At 40.6% G+C, this 17,583-nt stretch overlaps 1 protein-coding gene across 1 annotated transcript in view; it reads left to right on the plus strand.

Annotated features, from left to right (window-relative positions):
- TMEM131 (transmembrane protein 131) overlaps positions 1-1,569 on the plus strand; it is a 234,482-nt gene extending 232,913 nt beyond the window's left edge. The window contains exon 44 of the mRNA XM_077749192.1: positions 509-1,569. Coding sequence (XP_077605318.1) covers positions 509-793 — 285 coding nt within the window. The 3' untranslated portion in view covers positions 794-1,569. The remainder of the gene's footprint in view (positions 1-508) is intronic.
- Positions 1,570-17,583: the final 16,014 nt, after the last annotated feature.

The following is a 17,583-nucleotide window of genomic DNA, read 5'->3' on the forward strand; positions in this document are numbered from 1 at the left end:
AAAAAATGCCTCACTGTTATTCTTCCTTCATTCTCAGGAAACCTAGATTAGATAAGCAGGGCTGAACCGTAGATATTTTACCTTCATGGTATAAAGCTTGTCTTCACTGTAATCCTTCTGGCTTCAGTTTTAAAGAATGGTTAAGGTGCTTTTAAAACAGGAGTCAGGAAATACCTTGGGCTTTGCAGGCCATGCTGCTTCTGTAGTGTCTGCTCACCTGCAGCACAGAAGTCGATGGCCGTGTTCCGGCAGACGTCCTGTGGACAGAAACAGGCAGGGCTGGATTTGCCACGCCCCTCCCTACCCCCCACCCCCTGACTGTGGTTTGCCAGCCTTTCTTTAAAACACCAGACCCTGAGATGCCCACATATATAAAACATTTATATACAAGATAAAGGAGGTGAACAAAGCTGCAGCCCAGCCCTGGTTTGTAACATAACCTTCACCCGCGCGCCACCCGCGCCCCTGTCAGTCCCGACAACCCATGCTACGCCTTCTGTCTTGTCAGTCGATCCTCGGCAACACCAGCAGCTTATGGTCCACCACTCCATTCTGCAACTCGATCTGGTCCAGCAACCTGAACAGCACCTTGCCCTTCCCCACTCCAGCCAACACGCTGCCAAGCATCGGCCTCATGGGCACAGAGAACCCCTCCGCTCCTCATGCTCCCTCCGCCTCCAGTCCGGCCGAAGATCTGGGGCAGACGTACAACCCGTGGCGGATATGGAGCCCCACAATCGGAAGAAGAAGCTCTGACCCCTGGTCTAATTCGCATTTCCCTCATGAGAATTGAAATTGGGCAAAACAAAAAAGTGGGGGCCCCTCATCTAGATCATGATATGCCAGTTTTTGAGACATCTTTTTAAGGCTGTTACTGCTGTCGCTTCCCACTCCCCACCCTCCTCATCTTTGCAAAACAGATTCAAGCAGGGCAGGCTCGTACCACTCGCTTCTTTCAGATCTTTCTTGCAATTATGATAATATGAGATTTGCTGTTGTGCTTTTAGGGAAAAGTCTGGACTCAGCCTCAAACTCTAATAAGGCCTGTACATCTGAAAACCTTAACTGCTGTCAGGTTTCCACCACCTGTCTTCTTCCATCCTTTATTTATCTGTATGAACACAAATTTGACATTTACAGCTAAGAAAATAATTTGAGTTGAATCAGATGTCCTGGCATGTGACAATTTTATTAAATTACCAAGTTTGGTTTTTAATAATTTCACAATATTATGCGCCAAGATCTAATTTTAAAAACGTATGAGGACTTTGTGCTGAAAATAGAGTATTTTTTTAAAATAAGGCTGTCTTGGTTTAAAAGCAGATTACAGAAATGTAAGTCAACTTTAAGAACAGTGAATGAATGTAAAAACATTCGGTTGAGACCATATGCATTTTCTGTGCTGTTTGTACTTGAGGTATGTACCATTTGTATACCTGAATTTATTTTAAAGATAAACTGAAATGCACATAGCCAAGTCTTGAGATACAAGATTGAATGTGTATTTCTTAAAAATACAACTTTGTGTTGTACTTTGAAATAAATGATGCTTTTTTCAAAAGCCTTGAATTGTTGTGTGTCTCATCTTTACAGCAAGATTAATTTATTTGGATTCTGTCACCCCAAACTACACCCTTCTAGCATTGCCTTATTCTGTGCAGTTTTATTTATCATGGCTAGAACCTCCTGTGGTCTAAATTCTGTGTCTTCCCACGGTGGTCACTGAAGGTCTTTGATAGAAAAAAATGGACACGACTAAACTGTATTCTTCCTTTTAAACAGAAGTGTGTTGACCCTTTTCCAATTTGAAGACTCCCACAAATCCTCCAAATGCTACCTGTAGAAACAACACGCACCAGGCAAGTTGGGTATGCCACAGATGCGTCAGTGGTTTAATCTTTCAGAAAGTCTTGCTGTTCCAGCTTGCTTTTCTCACCCGCTTATTTCCAGTCTATTTTAAAGCCAGCCTTTGAACACCCAGTCTTGCCGGGTAACCAGGAGACACTAAACACAAATGTTCTGTTTGATCCCAATTACATCATGAAGACATCCACCCATCCCCAAGGAGGTTAGAGCAGTGCAGTTGAAATGTACAAAAGGAATTTGAGTCTGACCTCTTCTCTGCTTTACACCAAGGCTCAGTAGAACCAGCCACATTCCTTTTCCAGCCTGTGTCTCGCCCCACAGGGACAGACACCAGGTTCCTGTACAGTCAGAACTCTGGCTCTCTGGGCTCGTGGCAGACCCGGACCTCGTGTGGTCTCACTAGCACAATCTCCTGTGCGCACCTGCCAAACCGGGATACATTTAAGGCTTGACATTCTCTTTCTACACCAATGCGAATATGGTGTTGCAAAGCCATGAAAACGGGTGAGCTTCATATTCACCCTCATTTACAAAAGAAAGAATTTTGTTGGCAAACTTCACCTCAATAAACGTAACTAAGGCTCCTAAATTTGTCCCTTCTTAAGAATCACTTGAGACTCCCAAACGCTTTTTTTTTAAGTTTTTTTTTATTCTGAGACAGGGAGAGAGTACACGTGAGCCAGGGGAGAGAGAGAGGGAGGGAAAGAGAGAGGGAAAGAGAGAGAGAGAGAGAACTCTAAGCAGGCTCCACACCTGACACAGGGCTCGAACTTCCAAACCAGGAGATCATGACCCGAGCCAAAACCAAGAGTTGGATGCTAAACCAACTGAGCCACCCAGGCGCCTCATACCTTCCTTTTTTTTAAGTTCTAATTTCACCCCCTGCTGCTCTCATCAACAGGACTGAAAAACACTACACATGAAATAGGAAACTACAAACAAGGGCTTCTGCTGTTGCTTGGGTTTTTCAAATAACTCACAGTAGGTATTTGTATGGCAGCATACCCACCTAATGTCTTCACAGGATTCAGTCTAACAGTTTATGGTGAAAAAACACAGTGGTTTGCTTTGTACTAGGCTAAAGTTGAATTTAAAACTAAAAGCTGTGTGTGTGTGTAGGATATATGCACATGTATAGTATTTAAATAATTTCATCTAAATAGCTTAGTTTTATAAAAATTTTTATATTTATTGAGAGAGAGAATGAGGGGGGGGAAGGGCAAGAGAGAGGGTGACAGAGAATCCCAAGCAGGCTCCATGCTGTCAGCACAGAGCCTGACACAAGGCTCCATCTCACAAACTATGAGATCATGACCTGAGCCAAAACCAAGTGGGAGACCTAAGGGGCGCCTGGGTGGCTCAGACAGCTAAACCTCTGACTTCAGCTCAGGTCGTGGTCTCGCGTCCATGAGTTCAAGCCCGACATCAGCTCTATGCTGACAGCTCAGAGCCTGGAGCCTGCTTTGGATTCTATGTTTCCCTCTCTCTGTCCCTCCCCTGCTCGTACTGTGTTTTTCTCTCTCAAAAATAAAATTTTTAAAAAAAGGATGCATAAACGACTGAGCCACCCAGGTACCCCTAAAATTCTTAAGATACTACGCAATTCATGAAGACTTAATGTTATTGAAATTTTAATGTCCAGATTGGTAACAAACTTTAAAAATTAGACCTAAATTATAATATTTAAGTAGTTGTACATTTTATAGACATAAAAAAATATACAAAAACTTTTAATTTACCCTTCTTAAAATGTCAGATTAACAAAATCTGCCCATACTTTTAGATGACGATATACATTTGATCCTTCAACAAGCTTGAACTGCACAGGGTACTTATATGTAGATTCTTTACAATAAATACGTATCTTATATTGTGATTGAAAAGTAAAGTAGAAGTTGCCAAATGACTAGAAGCAAAGGGAAGGTGGAGGAAAGGTGCTAGGAAGGCTGCAACTGCACGATTCTGGCCTCCCCTGGCCCCCTTCACCCACCTTGGCTGTGCGGAATGGGGTTCATTGAAGCCTTGAACTGAAAGAAGCAAAGGAACCAACTCTGCAGAGGGATTCTTGCAGAAGTGGTGGGATCAGTCACTGGCCAGAGCTGGCCAAAGACCAAAGAATAACTCACCTCCCCACCTCCCTCCCCCTTGGGTTAAGGGTCTGGGAGAACTTGGGGTTGCGGGGGTCAGGAAATAGAGGCAAGAGCCAGGACCACAGAACTGACTGGGGTGCTGTCCATGGTGCTGAAAGCTCTTTAAGTCAGGGAGCTGATACCACCTGGGAACCTGTGACTCGCCACTTGCCAGCATTTCCCTTAAGCAGAAACTACAGTAGAACCACATAAAGAGTGTGAGGTGGAGCAAGTGGCCTAGAGAGACAGGCAAAGGTGTTCTGCCTTCCCCTGGACCCTGCTTGGAAGGAGGTTTTGCTGATTCCTGAGTAGAAGATCAAGAAATGGGTATCACTCCAGGATCCAACTTTGCTAACTTATGGTGAGGATGATGATACGTGTGATGCCTCATTCTACTACTGTACTATACGTAGTTACATTTGAGGGAAGTTAAAAGTTATACAGATTTTGACTGTTCAACTCAAAATAGTCTTTTAAAGAGTCTGACAAAAGGCTATAAAAGTTGAATGACGAAGACAATTTTATATGCTTTAGTACTTCCAAGAAAATAGCTATAACAACAGTAAATATTAGAACACAAAGACTCAGACTCTAAGCATAATTCTTGGGCTGACCATTATCCTAAAGAAAGTAGGTTAACCTAGAGAAATACTCGTGTAATCTCACTGGTAACAAAAGTTGGAGAAATTCAGAGAAGCTATTATTAACTGTCAGAATAAACTCCTGATTAGGACAAAAGAAAATGGGGAAAGTTATCATGTGCATTACATCTTAATAGAGCTAGCCAGCTTATATCACACACACACAAAAAATAGTCTGACAAGATTCTTGTTATTACCCATTGCAGAGATAAATTGCCAATAATATTAAATGAGGTAATGTTAGATATTGTCAGGGATGTCTCCTCTCCAGAGACCTCAGAAGATGGGCACTACCTTCACACTTTCCCATTGCCATACTCCAAATTGATGGTATTTCTAGGAAGGGAGCCTATACATGTGTCTGGTGCTCTGGCTTTCATGCCTGCCACCCAGGGAATGCCCCTTGAACACCTGGCTCTGGTGGCCAGGGGGCTTGCCTCATGGGACTGTAACAAACATCTTGGTTGGCCACCACCCCAGGGCACAGCAGACAATGCACATCCAGTCTTTCTGAGAAAGAAGCTTATTTGCTTGTCTTAGATTTTCGTTCTGAGAGGCAAGCCTCTGGTTTGGCACTCATCTAGGGGCCTTTGAAGTTGCTATCAGGGAACATAAGCCAGGGGACACCATCTTTCTTTGCACTCTCTTCTACCAGTATCGGGTCACCAGTATTTGTGAAAGAATCCTATTAGCTTATCTTCATAGCTGCGGCCTGAAGGGAATGCTGCTTATTAAACACACATCTAGGGGCTGACTGCAGTCCTCTGCAGATACTGGGATGCTGGCAAGCACCCTCTGCACTTCCCCAGGTCATCAGTGTCTCTAAGAAAGGAGTTTGGGTTTATGTCTGGTGCCTGCTTTTGTGTCTGCCACCCAAAATATAATTCCCTTGATAGCTTGGCTCCATGGCCACCAGGACTTGTGTTCACAGACTCAACAGGATGGTAGCAAAAAAAACAGTTCTTAATTGGCTATCACATCAAGGTTCAATGCAGAGGGAGCCAACAGAAATACCCAGCTTCCAATCTTCCCTGAAAGAAGTATATTTGCATACTTTAAAAGCCACTGACTGATTGGCTTCCAATCAGACGAACTCTAGGTGCTGAGTCTCCCCTTTAGAACACTGACGGGTCTTAGAACACCCTCGACTACTGTGAGCCACCACAAGTAAAGCAGACTGCTTGAACAGTCATGAAGGCTTGAGAGACAGCCAAGAGCTAACGAGATGTTGAACAATAAAGTCCATCTCCCAATTAGGCCATGCTTAAATAACTGGAAAGGTGACTTTTATCTAACACATAGAAACCAACACAGAGACAAGAAAAATAGTATGTGCCAACTGAAAGAACAAGATAAACCCTCAAAAAAAATACCATAATGAAACAGAGATCAATTATTTACCTAATAAAGAGTTAAAATAATGGTCATAAACATGCTCACTGATCTCAGGGGGAAAATGAATGAACAAAGTAAGAATTTCAACAAAGAGCTAGAAAATATAAGAGAGTACCAAATAAAAGTCAGAGTGCTGAAGAATAAAATAGCTGAGAAATACAGTAGAGGCATTCAACAGCAGACTAGAAAAGGCAAAAGAATAGGTCACTAAATCTGAACACAAGGCACTGGAACTTACCAATAAGAGAAGCAAAATTTTGAAAGGATGAAAAAGATTGAAGATAGCCTAAGGGACATATGAGACAGTATCAAGCAGACCAACATTTACATTATAGGAGTGCCAGAAAGGGAGGGAGGGAGGGAGAGAGAAAAAGGGACAGTAAAATTATTTGAGAAAATAATGGCTGAAACTTTCTTTCTTAACATAGACATAGATCTGGATGAAACCCAGATCTAGGAACCCCAGAGAATTCCAAGTAAGATTAAGCCAAGACTCACAAGATACATTATAATTAAAGTATCAAAATTAAAGACAGGGAGAGAATCTTAAAAGCAACAAGAGAGGGGGCCTGGGTGGCTCTGTCAGTTAACCATCCTACTTCAACTCGGGTTATGATCTCATGGCTCTTCATGAGCTCAAGCCCTGCATCAGGCTCCGTACTGATAACTCAGAGCCTGGAGCCTGCTAGATTCTGTGTCTCCCTCTCTCTGCCCCTCCCCTGCTCATGCTCTTTCTCTCCTTCAAAAATAAACATTAAAATACTTTTTTAAGAAAAAAAAGCAACAAGAGAAAAACAACTTGCTAGATATGAGGAAATATACATAAGCCTATCAAATTCTTCATCACAAACTTTGTAGGCCAGGAGGAAGTGGCACAATGTATTAAAACTGCTAAAAGGAAAAAACCACCAACAAAGAATACTCTGCTCAGCAAAGTTGTCCTTCAGAATTGAAAGAGAAATAAGGAGTTTTCCAGACAAGCAAAAGCTAAAGTAGTTCATCTCCAGTAGACAGGCCTTATAAGAAATGTTAAATATTTCTTTGAAAGAAAACAAATGAGCACTAATTAGTAACAGGAAAACTTAAAGTATAAACCTCAGATAGCAGAATAGCATGGAAGTTTTTATTTTGTGTCTCACATCCATGAAATACAGCCAGATCAACACTAAACCATCCTGCACACCTAGAAAACTGATTGGAGGATTAACACAACAATCTGCACAACCTGAACCACAGAACTCAGCAGGTATGGAGAGTAGAGAGGTGAACTGGAGGAAAAAGAAGTCGCAGAGGGCAGGGAGCTGTTTTTGCTTGCAGAGAGAGGATGGAGACTGGGGAAGAGTACGGGAAAATCACCGTGACCCCAAAAGCAGCTGGAGAGAAAGTGAAAAGTGGAAACAGCCACAGAGACTGAACAAAAATGGGAGAAAGGAGAAAGGAGAGGGTTTAAATTCCATCAAGACTCTATAAACAGGGGGAGCAGAGTCTGAAACTCCACAGCGTGATACCTGGCGGTGCTCTGGTGGGAAGAGCAAAACCCCAGGAGCAGAGAGTGAGGTCTGGGGGGGTCCTTGGGCCACACAGGAAAAGGCAGTTCCCCTCCTGGGAGGACATTTGGTGGAGGCTGTGCAGCCTCCCTACAGGCAAAGGTCCCAGAAGACCCCAGAGAAAAATCACATTTGCTGGTGCTGGAACAAGGATGTTAAGGGTGAAGCCTGGTACCAGATGTGTGTTGTGATTTTCTATAATCCCTGAAACAATGCTGCTACAAAATCCCATGAACCTTTTTTGGGGCCAGGCTGGCACCCACCCACAGTCTCTGAGCAGCAGCAGCAGCACAATCCCACAAACATTCCTGGATACAGCCAGCACCCAGCCATTGCTCAATGAGATCCTCCCCCAGAGGGTCAGAACGAGTCAAAAGTCGCAGTCCCTCAGAAGTGAGGGGCTGGGGAACACAGCCACATCTGAGATAAAACTCAGGAGGGAGGTGCCACCTTGCAACCTGACAGCTTGGTCACAGTGTAAAAGTGGGGAGTGGACAGAAGCCGGAGACAAAGACGGGTGTGCGATTGCTGATTTGGGAGAACAGAGTTCCAATACTAGAGACTAGGTAACTGAGTGACGCCACTTTCACGCTTCCTGCACATGGGCATACACACCTACAAATGCCACAACAATCTAGCCCAGTAAGCTAAGCAGTGCCATCTAGTGGAGAATGGAACCGTTACACTAAGCCCCTCCAAACTGGGCCAACCTCACTCTTCAAGAGTACCACAAGTCTTTCTTCCTGCTTAGTTTATAGACTATAAAGTGTTTCCTAGTTCGACTTCTAGGGGAAAACAACGTAATTTCAATCGTATTTCAGTCTGTCACTGGTCCATCTATTCAATTTGTTCTTTTTTCATTTCTCTTCTTTTTCTTGAATATAGAAAGAGAAAAAATATTTTTATTTTCAGTTTTTATTAAAATGTTTTTAAATTTTTTCCTACTATATTTCTTACTTTTTTGTAAAATTTTCAAGTTCTATTTTACTTTCATCATTTCATTTTATTCTATTTCATTGTATTCATTTTTTCAAATTTTCAAACATTTTCCCTTTTTTTCTTTTTTCTTTCTATCCCCACCCTTTTTTCTCTAACCTATCAAGCTCCTTCCAATAACCAGACCAAAACACCCCTGGGATCTAGCATCATGTAGTGATTTTTTGTGTTGTTTTTAATACTTTAATTTTTTTACCTAATTAATTCCTTTTCTCCCCTCAAAATGACAAAATGAAGGAATTCACCCCAAAAGGAGGAGCAGGAAAAAGCGACAGTCAGGGACTTAACACAGATACAAGCAAGATGTCCGAACCAGAAATTAGAATCATGATAATAAGAATACTAGCTGAGGATGAAAATAGATTAGAATCCCTTTCTGCGGAGATAAAAGAAGTAAAAGCTAGTCAGGATGAAATTTTTAAAAATGCCATAACTGAGCTACAATCTCGAATGGATGCCATGGAGGTAAGGATGGATGAGGCAGAGCAGCAAATCAGCAATATAGAGGAGAAACTTATGAAAAATAATAAAGCCGAAAAAAAGAAGAAGACTAAGGCAAAGAGCACAACTTAAGAGTTAGAGAAATCAGTGACTCATTAAAAAGGAACAACATCAGAATCATAGGGATCCCAGAAGATAAAGAAAGAGAAAAAGGGGTAGGAGGATTATGTGAGCAAATCACAGTGGGAAAACTTTCCTAATGTGGGACAAACAGACATCAAAATCCAGGAAGCATAAAGGACTCCCATTAGATTCAACAAAAATCGACCATCAGCAAGGCACATCATACTTAAATTCACAAAATACTCAGGCAAGGAAAGAATCATGAAAACAGCAGGGGNGCAAGGCTGTCATTCAAAATAGAGAGATGGGGCACCTGGGTGGTTCAGTCAGTTAAGCATCTGATTTTGGCTTGGGTCATGATCTCGCAGTTTGTGAGTTCAAGCCCCATGTCAGGCTCTGTTTGACAGCTAGCTAAGAGCCTGGAGCCTGCTTCAGATTCTGTATCTCCCTCTCTCTCTGACCCTCCCCTGCTCACACTATCTCTCTCTCTCTCTCTCTCTCGCTCTCTCACTCTCTCACTCTCTCCCTCTCCCTCTCTCAGAAATAAATTCCAAAAAAAACATTTTAAAAAACTTTAAAAAACTTGATAAAAAGTTTCCCAGACAAAAATTAAAGGAGTTTGTGACCACTAAATCAGCCCTGCAAAAAATTTCAAGGGAAACTCTCTGAGAAAAGACAGGGGGAAAAAAAGAGACCAAAAGCAGCAAAGACTAGAAAGGACCAGAGAACACCACCAGAAACTCTACAAGCAACATAATGGCAATAAATTCATCTCTCTCAGTACTCACTCTAAATGTCAAAGGACTAAATGATCCAATCAAAAGACATAGGGTAACATAATGGATAAGAAAACAAGATCTATCTATATGCTGTTTACAAGAGACCCACTTTAGACCTAAAGACACCTTCAGATTGAAAGTAAGGGGATGGAGAACCATCTATCATGCTAATCATCAACAAAAGAACGCCGGGGTAGCCATACTGATATCAGACAATCTAGACTTTAAAATAAAGACTTTAACAAGAGATGAAGGGTATTATACTATAATTAAGAGGTCTATCCACCAAGAAGACCTAATAATTGTAAGCATTTATGCTCCAAGTGTGAAAGCACTCAAATATATAAATCAATTAATCACATACATAAAGAAACTCATTGATAAATAATACCATAATAGCAGGGGACTTCAACACTCCACTTACAGCAATGGACAGATCATCTAAACAGAAAATCAATATGGAAACCATGGCATTGAATGACAGTGGACTGGATGGACTTAACAGACATATTCAGAACATTTCATCCTAAAGTAGTGGAAGCCACATTCTCCTCCAGTATACATGGAACATTCTCCAGAATAGATCACATACTGGGACACAAATCAGCCCTCAACAAATACAAAAAGATTAAGATCGGGGAGCCTGGGTGGCTCAGTTGGTTAAGCGTCCGACTTCGGCTCAGGTCATGATCTCACAGTTTGTGTGTCTGAGCCCCGCATCAGGCTCTGTGCTGACAGCTAGCTCAGAGCCTGGAGCCTGCTTCCAATTCTGTATCTCCCTCTCTCTCTGACCCTCCCCTGCTCATGCTGCCTGCTTCCCTCCCTACCTCCCTCTCTCCCTCCCTCTCTCTCTCTCTCTCTCAGAAATAAATAAAACATTTTAAAAAATTTTTAAAAAGATTGAGATCATACCATGTATATTTTCAGACTACAACACTATGAAACTTGAAATCAACCACAAGAATAAATTTGGAAAGATAATAAATATTTTGAGACTAAAGAACATCCTACTAAAGAATGAATGGCCTAACCAAGAAGTTAGAGAGGAAATTAAAAATTACATGGAAGCCAATGAAAATGATAACACCACAGCAAAAAACCTCTGGGATAGAGCAAAAGTGGTCATAAGAGGGAAGGATATAGCAATCCAGGCCTTCCTAAAGAAGGAAGACAGGTCTCAGATATACAACCTAACCTTACACCTTAAAGCACTGGAAAAAGAACAGCAAATAAAACCCAAAACCAGCAGAAGACAGGAAGTAATAATGATTAGAACAGAAATCAATGCTATCAAAACCAAAAAACAATAGAACAGAACAATAAAACCAGAAGCTGGTTCTTTTAGAAGAATTAACAAAATTGAAAAACCCCTAGCCAGCTTGATCAAATAGAAAAAGGAAAGGACCCAAATAAATAAAATCAAGAATGAAAGAGATCACAACCAACACAGTAGAAATACAAACAATAAGAGAATATTATGAGCAATTAAATGCCAATAAAATGGGCAATCTGGAAGAAATGAACAAATTCCTAGAAACCAAAGCTGAAACAAGGAAGNTAAATTTGGAAAGATAATAAATATTTTGAGACTAAAGAACATCCTACTAAAGAATGAATGGCCTAACCAAGAAGTTAGAGAGGAAATTAAAAATTACATGGAAGCCAATGAAAATGATAACACCACAGCAAAAAACCTCTGGGATAGAGCAAAAGTGGTCATAAGAGGGAAGGATATAGCAATCCAGGCCTTCCTAAAGAAGGAAGACAGGTCTCAGATATACAACCTAACCTTACACCTTAAAGCACTGGAAAAAGAACAGCAAATAAAACCCAAAACCAGCAGAAGACAGGAAGTAATAATGATTAGAACAGAAATCAATGCTATCAAAACCAAAAAACAATAGAACAGAACAATAAAACCAGAAGCTGGTTCTTTTAGAAGAATTAACAAAATTGAAAAACCCCTAGCCAGCTTGATCAAATAGAAAAAGGAAAGGACCCAAATAAATAAAATCAAGAATGAAAGAGATCACAACCAACACAGTAGAAATACAAACAATAAGAGAATATTATGAGCAATTAAATGCCAATAAAATGGGCAATCTGGAAGAAATGAACAAATTCCTAGAAACCAAAGCTGAAACAAGGAAGAATGTAAAATTTTAACAGATCCATAACCAGTAAAGAAATCAAATTAGTAATCAAAAATCTCCCAAAGAACCAAGAGTCCAGGGCCAGATGGCTTTCGAGGGACATTCTACCAAACTCTGAAAGAAGAGTTAACACCTATGCTTTTGAAGCTGTTCCAAAAAATAGAAATGGAAGGAAAACTTCCAAATTCTTTCTATGAAGCCAGCATTACCTTGATTCCAAAACCAGACAAAGACCTCATTAAAAAGGAGAACAACAGACCAGTTTCCCTGATGAACATGGATGCAAAAATCCTCAACAAGATATTAACCACAGCTCCAACAATACATTAAAAAAATATTCACCATGACAAAGTGGGATTTATACCTGAAATGCAGGGCTGGTTCAGTATCTGCAAAACAACAATGCGATTCATCACATCAATAAAAGAAAGGACAAGAACCACAAGATCGTCTCAACAGATGCAGAGAAAGCATTTGACAAAATACAGCATCCCTTCTTGATAAAAACCCTCAGGACAGTAGGACTAGAAGGATCATACCTTGAGATCATAAAAGCCATATGTGAAAGACCCAACACTAATATCATCCTCAATGGGGAAAAACTGAGGCCTTTCCCCCTAAGGTCAGGAACGAGACAGGGATGTCCACTCTCACCACTGTTATTCAACATAGTAGTGGAAGTCTTAGCATCAGCAATCAGACAACACTAAGAAATAAAATGCATCCAAATCAGCCAGGGGGACATCAAACTTTCACTCTTTGCAAATGTCATGATACTCTATATAGAAAATCCAAAAGATTCTACCAAAAAACTGCTAGAACTAATCCATGAATTCAGCAAAATTGCAGGATATAAAATCAGTACACAGAAACTGGCTGCATTCCTATATACCAATAATGAAGCAACAGAAAGAGAAATCAAGGAATCGACCCCATTTACAATTGCACTAAAAACCATAAAATACCTAGGAATAAGTCTAACCAAAGAGGTGAAATATCTATGCACTGAAAACTATAGAAAGCTTATGAAAGAAATTGAAGAAGACACACACAAAAAGGAAAAATATTCCATGCTCCTGGATTGGAAAAACCAATATTGTTAAAATGTCAATACTACCCAAAGCAATCTACATATTCAATGCAATACCTATCAAAATAACACCAGCATTCTTCAGAGCTAGAACAAACAATTCTAAAATTTGTACAGAAACAGAAAAGACCCCAAATAGCCAAAGCAAAACCAAAGCTGGAGGCATCACAATCCCAGACTTCAAGCTGTATTACAAAGCTATAATCATCAAAATGGTATACTGGCACAAAAACAGACATTCAGATCAATGGGACAAAAGAGAGAACCCAGAAATGGACCCACAAACATATGGCCAACTAATCTTTGACAAAGCAGTAAAGAATATCCATTGGANGAAAAATATTCCATGCTCCTGGATTGGAAAAACCAATATTGTTAAAATGTCAATACTACCCAAAGCAATCTACATATTCAATGCAATACCTATCAAAATAACACCAGCATTCTTCAGAGCTAGAACAAACAATTCTAAAATTTGTACAGAAACAGAAAAGACCCCAAATAGCCAAAGCAAAACCAAAGCTGGAGGCATCACAATCCCAGACTTCAAGCTGTATTACAAAGCTATAATCATCAAAATGGTATACTGGCACAAAAACAGACATTCAGATCAATGGGACAAAAGAGAGAACCCAGAAATGGACCCACAAACATATGGCCAACTAATCTTTGACAAAGCAGTAAAGAATATCCATTGGAATAAAGACAGTCTCTTCAGCAGGGGGTGCTGGGAAAACTGGACAGCGACATGCAGAAAAATGAGCCTGGACCACTTTCTTACACCCTAAATGGATGAAAGACCTAAACGTAAGACAGGAAGCCATCAAAATCCTTGAGGAGAAAAACAGGCAAAAACCTCTTTGACCTTGACCACAGCAACTTCTTACTCCACACATCTCCAGAGGCAAGGGAAACAAAAGCAAAAATGAACTATTAGGACTTCATCAAAATAAAAAGCATCTGCACAATGAAGGAAACAATCAGCAAAAGTAAAAAGTTACTGACAGCATGGGAGAAGATATTTGCAAATGACATATCAGATAAAGGGTTAGTATCCAAAATCTATAAAGAACTTATCAAACTCAACACTCAAAAAACCAAATAATCTAGTGAAGAAATGGGCAAAAGACATGAATAGACATTCTCCAAAGAAGACATCCAGATGGCCAACCAACACATGAAAAAATGCTCCACATCACTCATCATCAGGGACATACAAACCACAATGAGATATCATCTCACACCTGTCAGAATGGCTAACGTTATCAACTCAGGCAACAACAGATGTTGGTGAGGATGTAGAGAAAGAAGATCTCTTTTGCACTGCTGGTGGGAACACGAATTGGTGCAGCCACTCTAGAAAACAGTATGGCGATTCCTCAAGAAATTAAAAATAGAACTACCCTATACCCAGTAATTGCACTACTTGGTATTTATCCAAGGGATACAGGTGTGCTGTTTCGAAGGGGCACATGCACCCCCATGTTTATAGCAGCACTATCAACAATAGCCAAAGTATGGAAAGAGCCCAAATGTCCATCAATAGATGAATGGCTAAAGAAGATGTGGTATATAGATACAATGGAGTATTACTCAGCAATCAAAAAGAATCAAATCTTACCATTTGCAACTACATGGATAGAACTAGAGGGTATTGTGCTAAGTGAAATTAGTCAGTCATAGAAAGCCAAACATCATATGACTTCACTCATAGGAGGACTTTAAGATAAAACAGATGAACATAAGGAAAAGGAAGCAAAAATAATATAAACACAGGGAGGAGGGACAAAACATAAGAGGCTCTAAACTATGAAGAACAAACAGAGTTACTGGAGGGATTGTGGGAGGGGGGAAGGGCTAAATGGATAAGGGGTATTAAGGAATCTACTCCTGAAATAATTGTTGCACTGTATGCTAACGAACTTGGATATAAATTAATAAATTTTTAAAAATTATACAACTGAAAAAAAAATATAAACTTTATTGGTAAAGATAAATATGTAGTGAATTTCAGAATAATCTAACCTTGTGAATGTGGTGGGTTAATCCCTTATAAAACTGGTCTAAAGGCTAAAAACAAAAGTAGTAAAAATAACTAAAACTGCAATAAGTTGTTAATGGATACATGAGATAAAAGATTACCACACCCTTGAAAAGTGCCTGGGGTATCCTGGCAGGAAGTTTATTTACTAATCTAAGAACATACACTGAATGGGGCAGAGATCTTTAGGAGACTTACCCAAGAACAAGAGCTGGAAGGCACCATTTATACCTCCACACACACCAGCCTAGATAGCCCAGACACTTGAAGGAACCAGCGAGAACATTGTGTACCTACTTTGCCATCAACACTCACCCTGCCTCTGAGTTCTCCTGTAGATCCGCACCATCTAACCTGCCCCACTCAGCAGGCATCCCTCCAAAGTGGTTCCTGCTGCAACACACCCTGAAAGTGGTCTGGGAAGGGACTAGTGTCACTCCAAAGGGACTCCTACCCTGGGGAAGGGAGAAGATAACCACACACACCAGGTCAACTAACTACAGGCTCAGCAGATGGACTGAGGACAGACATCTGGTCCGCTGGCTGGCCCCATCCACCAATAATAACCTCTCAGGGAGCAGCATGTGAAAAGACATCTGAAGTTCAGGGTCACTGCAGGCCCAACAGATGGATTGGAGGAAGGCATCTGGTTGAACCACAGGCCCTGACCACCTGAAAACCCTCTCAGGTGACAACTGAGGGAGAGAAAACCTTGCAGTCCAGTGCAACTCCTGCCATGGGAGGCAGGCTGAGGGCAGGCATCTGGTCTGACTGATGACCCTGCCCAACTAGAAGCCCGTGGCAGATCCAGATTATCCCCTTAAGAGCATAAGGACCAAACCATGCCCACAATAGGAAAGTGGGCCATGTGGTCAACTGGACTGAAAGCAAACATGGCTTCACCACGACAGTAAGGTGCATGCAACCCAACTAGAAGACACTGCTGAAGCACCTGGTTCTGGTGAACTGAGGACACTGTGCTATAGGACACTACAGGACCTCTTCTTCATAAGGCTACTACTTTCAAGATCAGGAGATGTAATGACTTTCTAATACACAGGAACAAACACAGAGAGTTAGACAAAATGAGGAGACAAAGAAATATGTCCTGAATTAATGAATAAGGCAAAACAAGAGCAAAATAGCTAAATGAAACAAGGATAAGCAGTATACTTAATAAAGAATTCAAAGTAATGGTCATTAAAATACTTACTGGACTTGAGAAAAGAGCAGAGGACCTCAGTGAGAGATTCAACAAAGATATAGAAAATATAAAAAAGAACCAAGAGACAGAGAACTCAATAACTGAAATTTAAAATGCCTTAGAACAGAATCAGTAACATATTAGAAGAGGCCTAAGAATGGGTGAGTAAGAGGGAAGACAGAGTAATGGAGTACAACCAAGCCAAACAGCAAGAGAAGAAAAAAGATTAGGTTAAGAGAACTCAGTGACATCATCAACCATAATAATACTGTCATTATAGGAATCCCAGCAGGAGGAGAAAAAGGGGAGGAGGGAAGAAATTTTATTTGAATAAATAATAGCTGAAAACTTTCCTAATATTGGAAAGGAAGCAGACATCCAGATCCAGGAGGCACAGGGAGCCCCTAACAAAATCTACCCAAGGAGGTCCACACCAAGACACCTAATAATTAAAATTATTAATTATAAAAGTAGTGATAAGGAGAGAAATTCTAAAGGAGTAAGAGAAAATAGTTACATACAAGGGAAACCCTATAAAGCAACAGCTCATTATTCAGCATTAACTTTGAAAGCCAGAGGGAGTGGCATGATATAGTCAAAGTACTGAAAGGAAAATACCTGCAACCAAAGAAAACACTACCAGCAAGGCTCTCATTCAGAATACAAGAGACCAAGTTTCCCAGACAAAAGTAAAGGAATTCATCCTCACTAAACCAGACTTACAATAAACATTAAAGGGAATTCTTTGCATAGAAAGAAGTGGCCATAATCAGGAGTTTAAAAAAAGTATCAAAGGACAAAATTTCATAGGTAAATGCAGACATAATAAAAGTACCAATCACTTATAAAACCAATACACAACTTAAAACGCAAAAACAGAAAAATCAATTATCTCTATAAAAACCAGTCAAGGGGTTTATAAAATAAAATTATGTAGTGTATGACATTATATACAAGAAACGTGGATTGGGGAAAATCTTTGCAATGCAGCAAAAACTATTCTAAGGAAGATTATAACAATATGCCCCTACTCAAAAAGCAAGGAAACTCAAAAAACCTTACATACACCTAAAAGAACATATACCGCCGCAACCGCATTCCCGGCAGGCAGTGGATGGAGAAGCACCGGCGGCTGCGCTGCGTGTCTTTCCGTGCAAAGCAGAACCTCTATTCTGGAG

Source organism: Crocuta crocuta, unplaced genomic scaffold (genome assembly GCF_008692635.1).
Source record: "Crocuta crocuta isolate KB4526 unplaced genomic scaffold, BGI_CrCroc_1.0 scaffold118, whole genome shotgun sequence".
In the NCBI taxonomy this organism is placed as follows: Eukaryota; Metazoa; Chordata; class Mammalia; order Carnivora; family Hyaenidae; genus Crocuta; species Crocuta crocuta.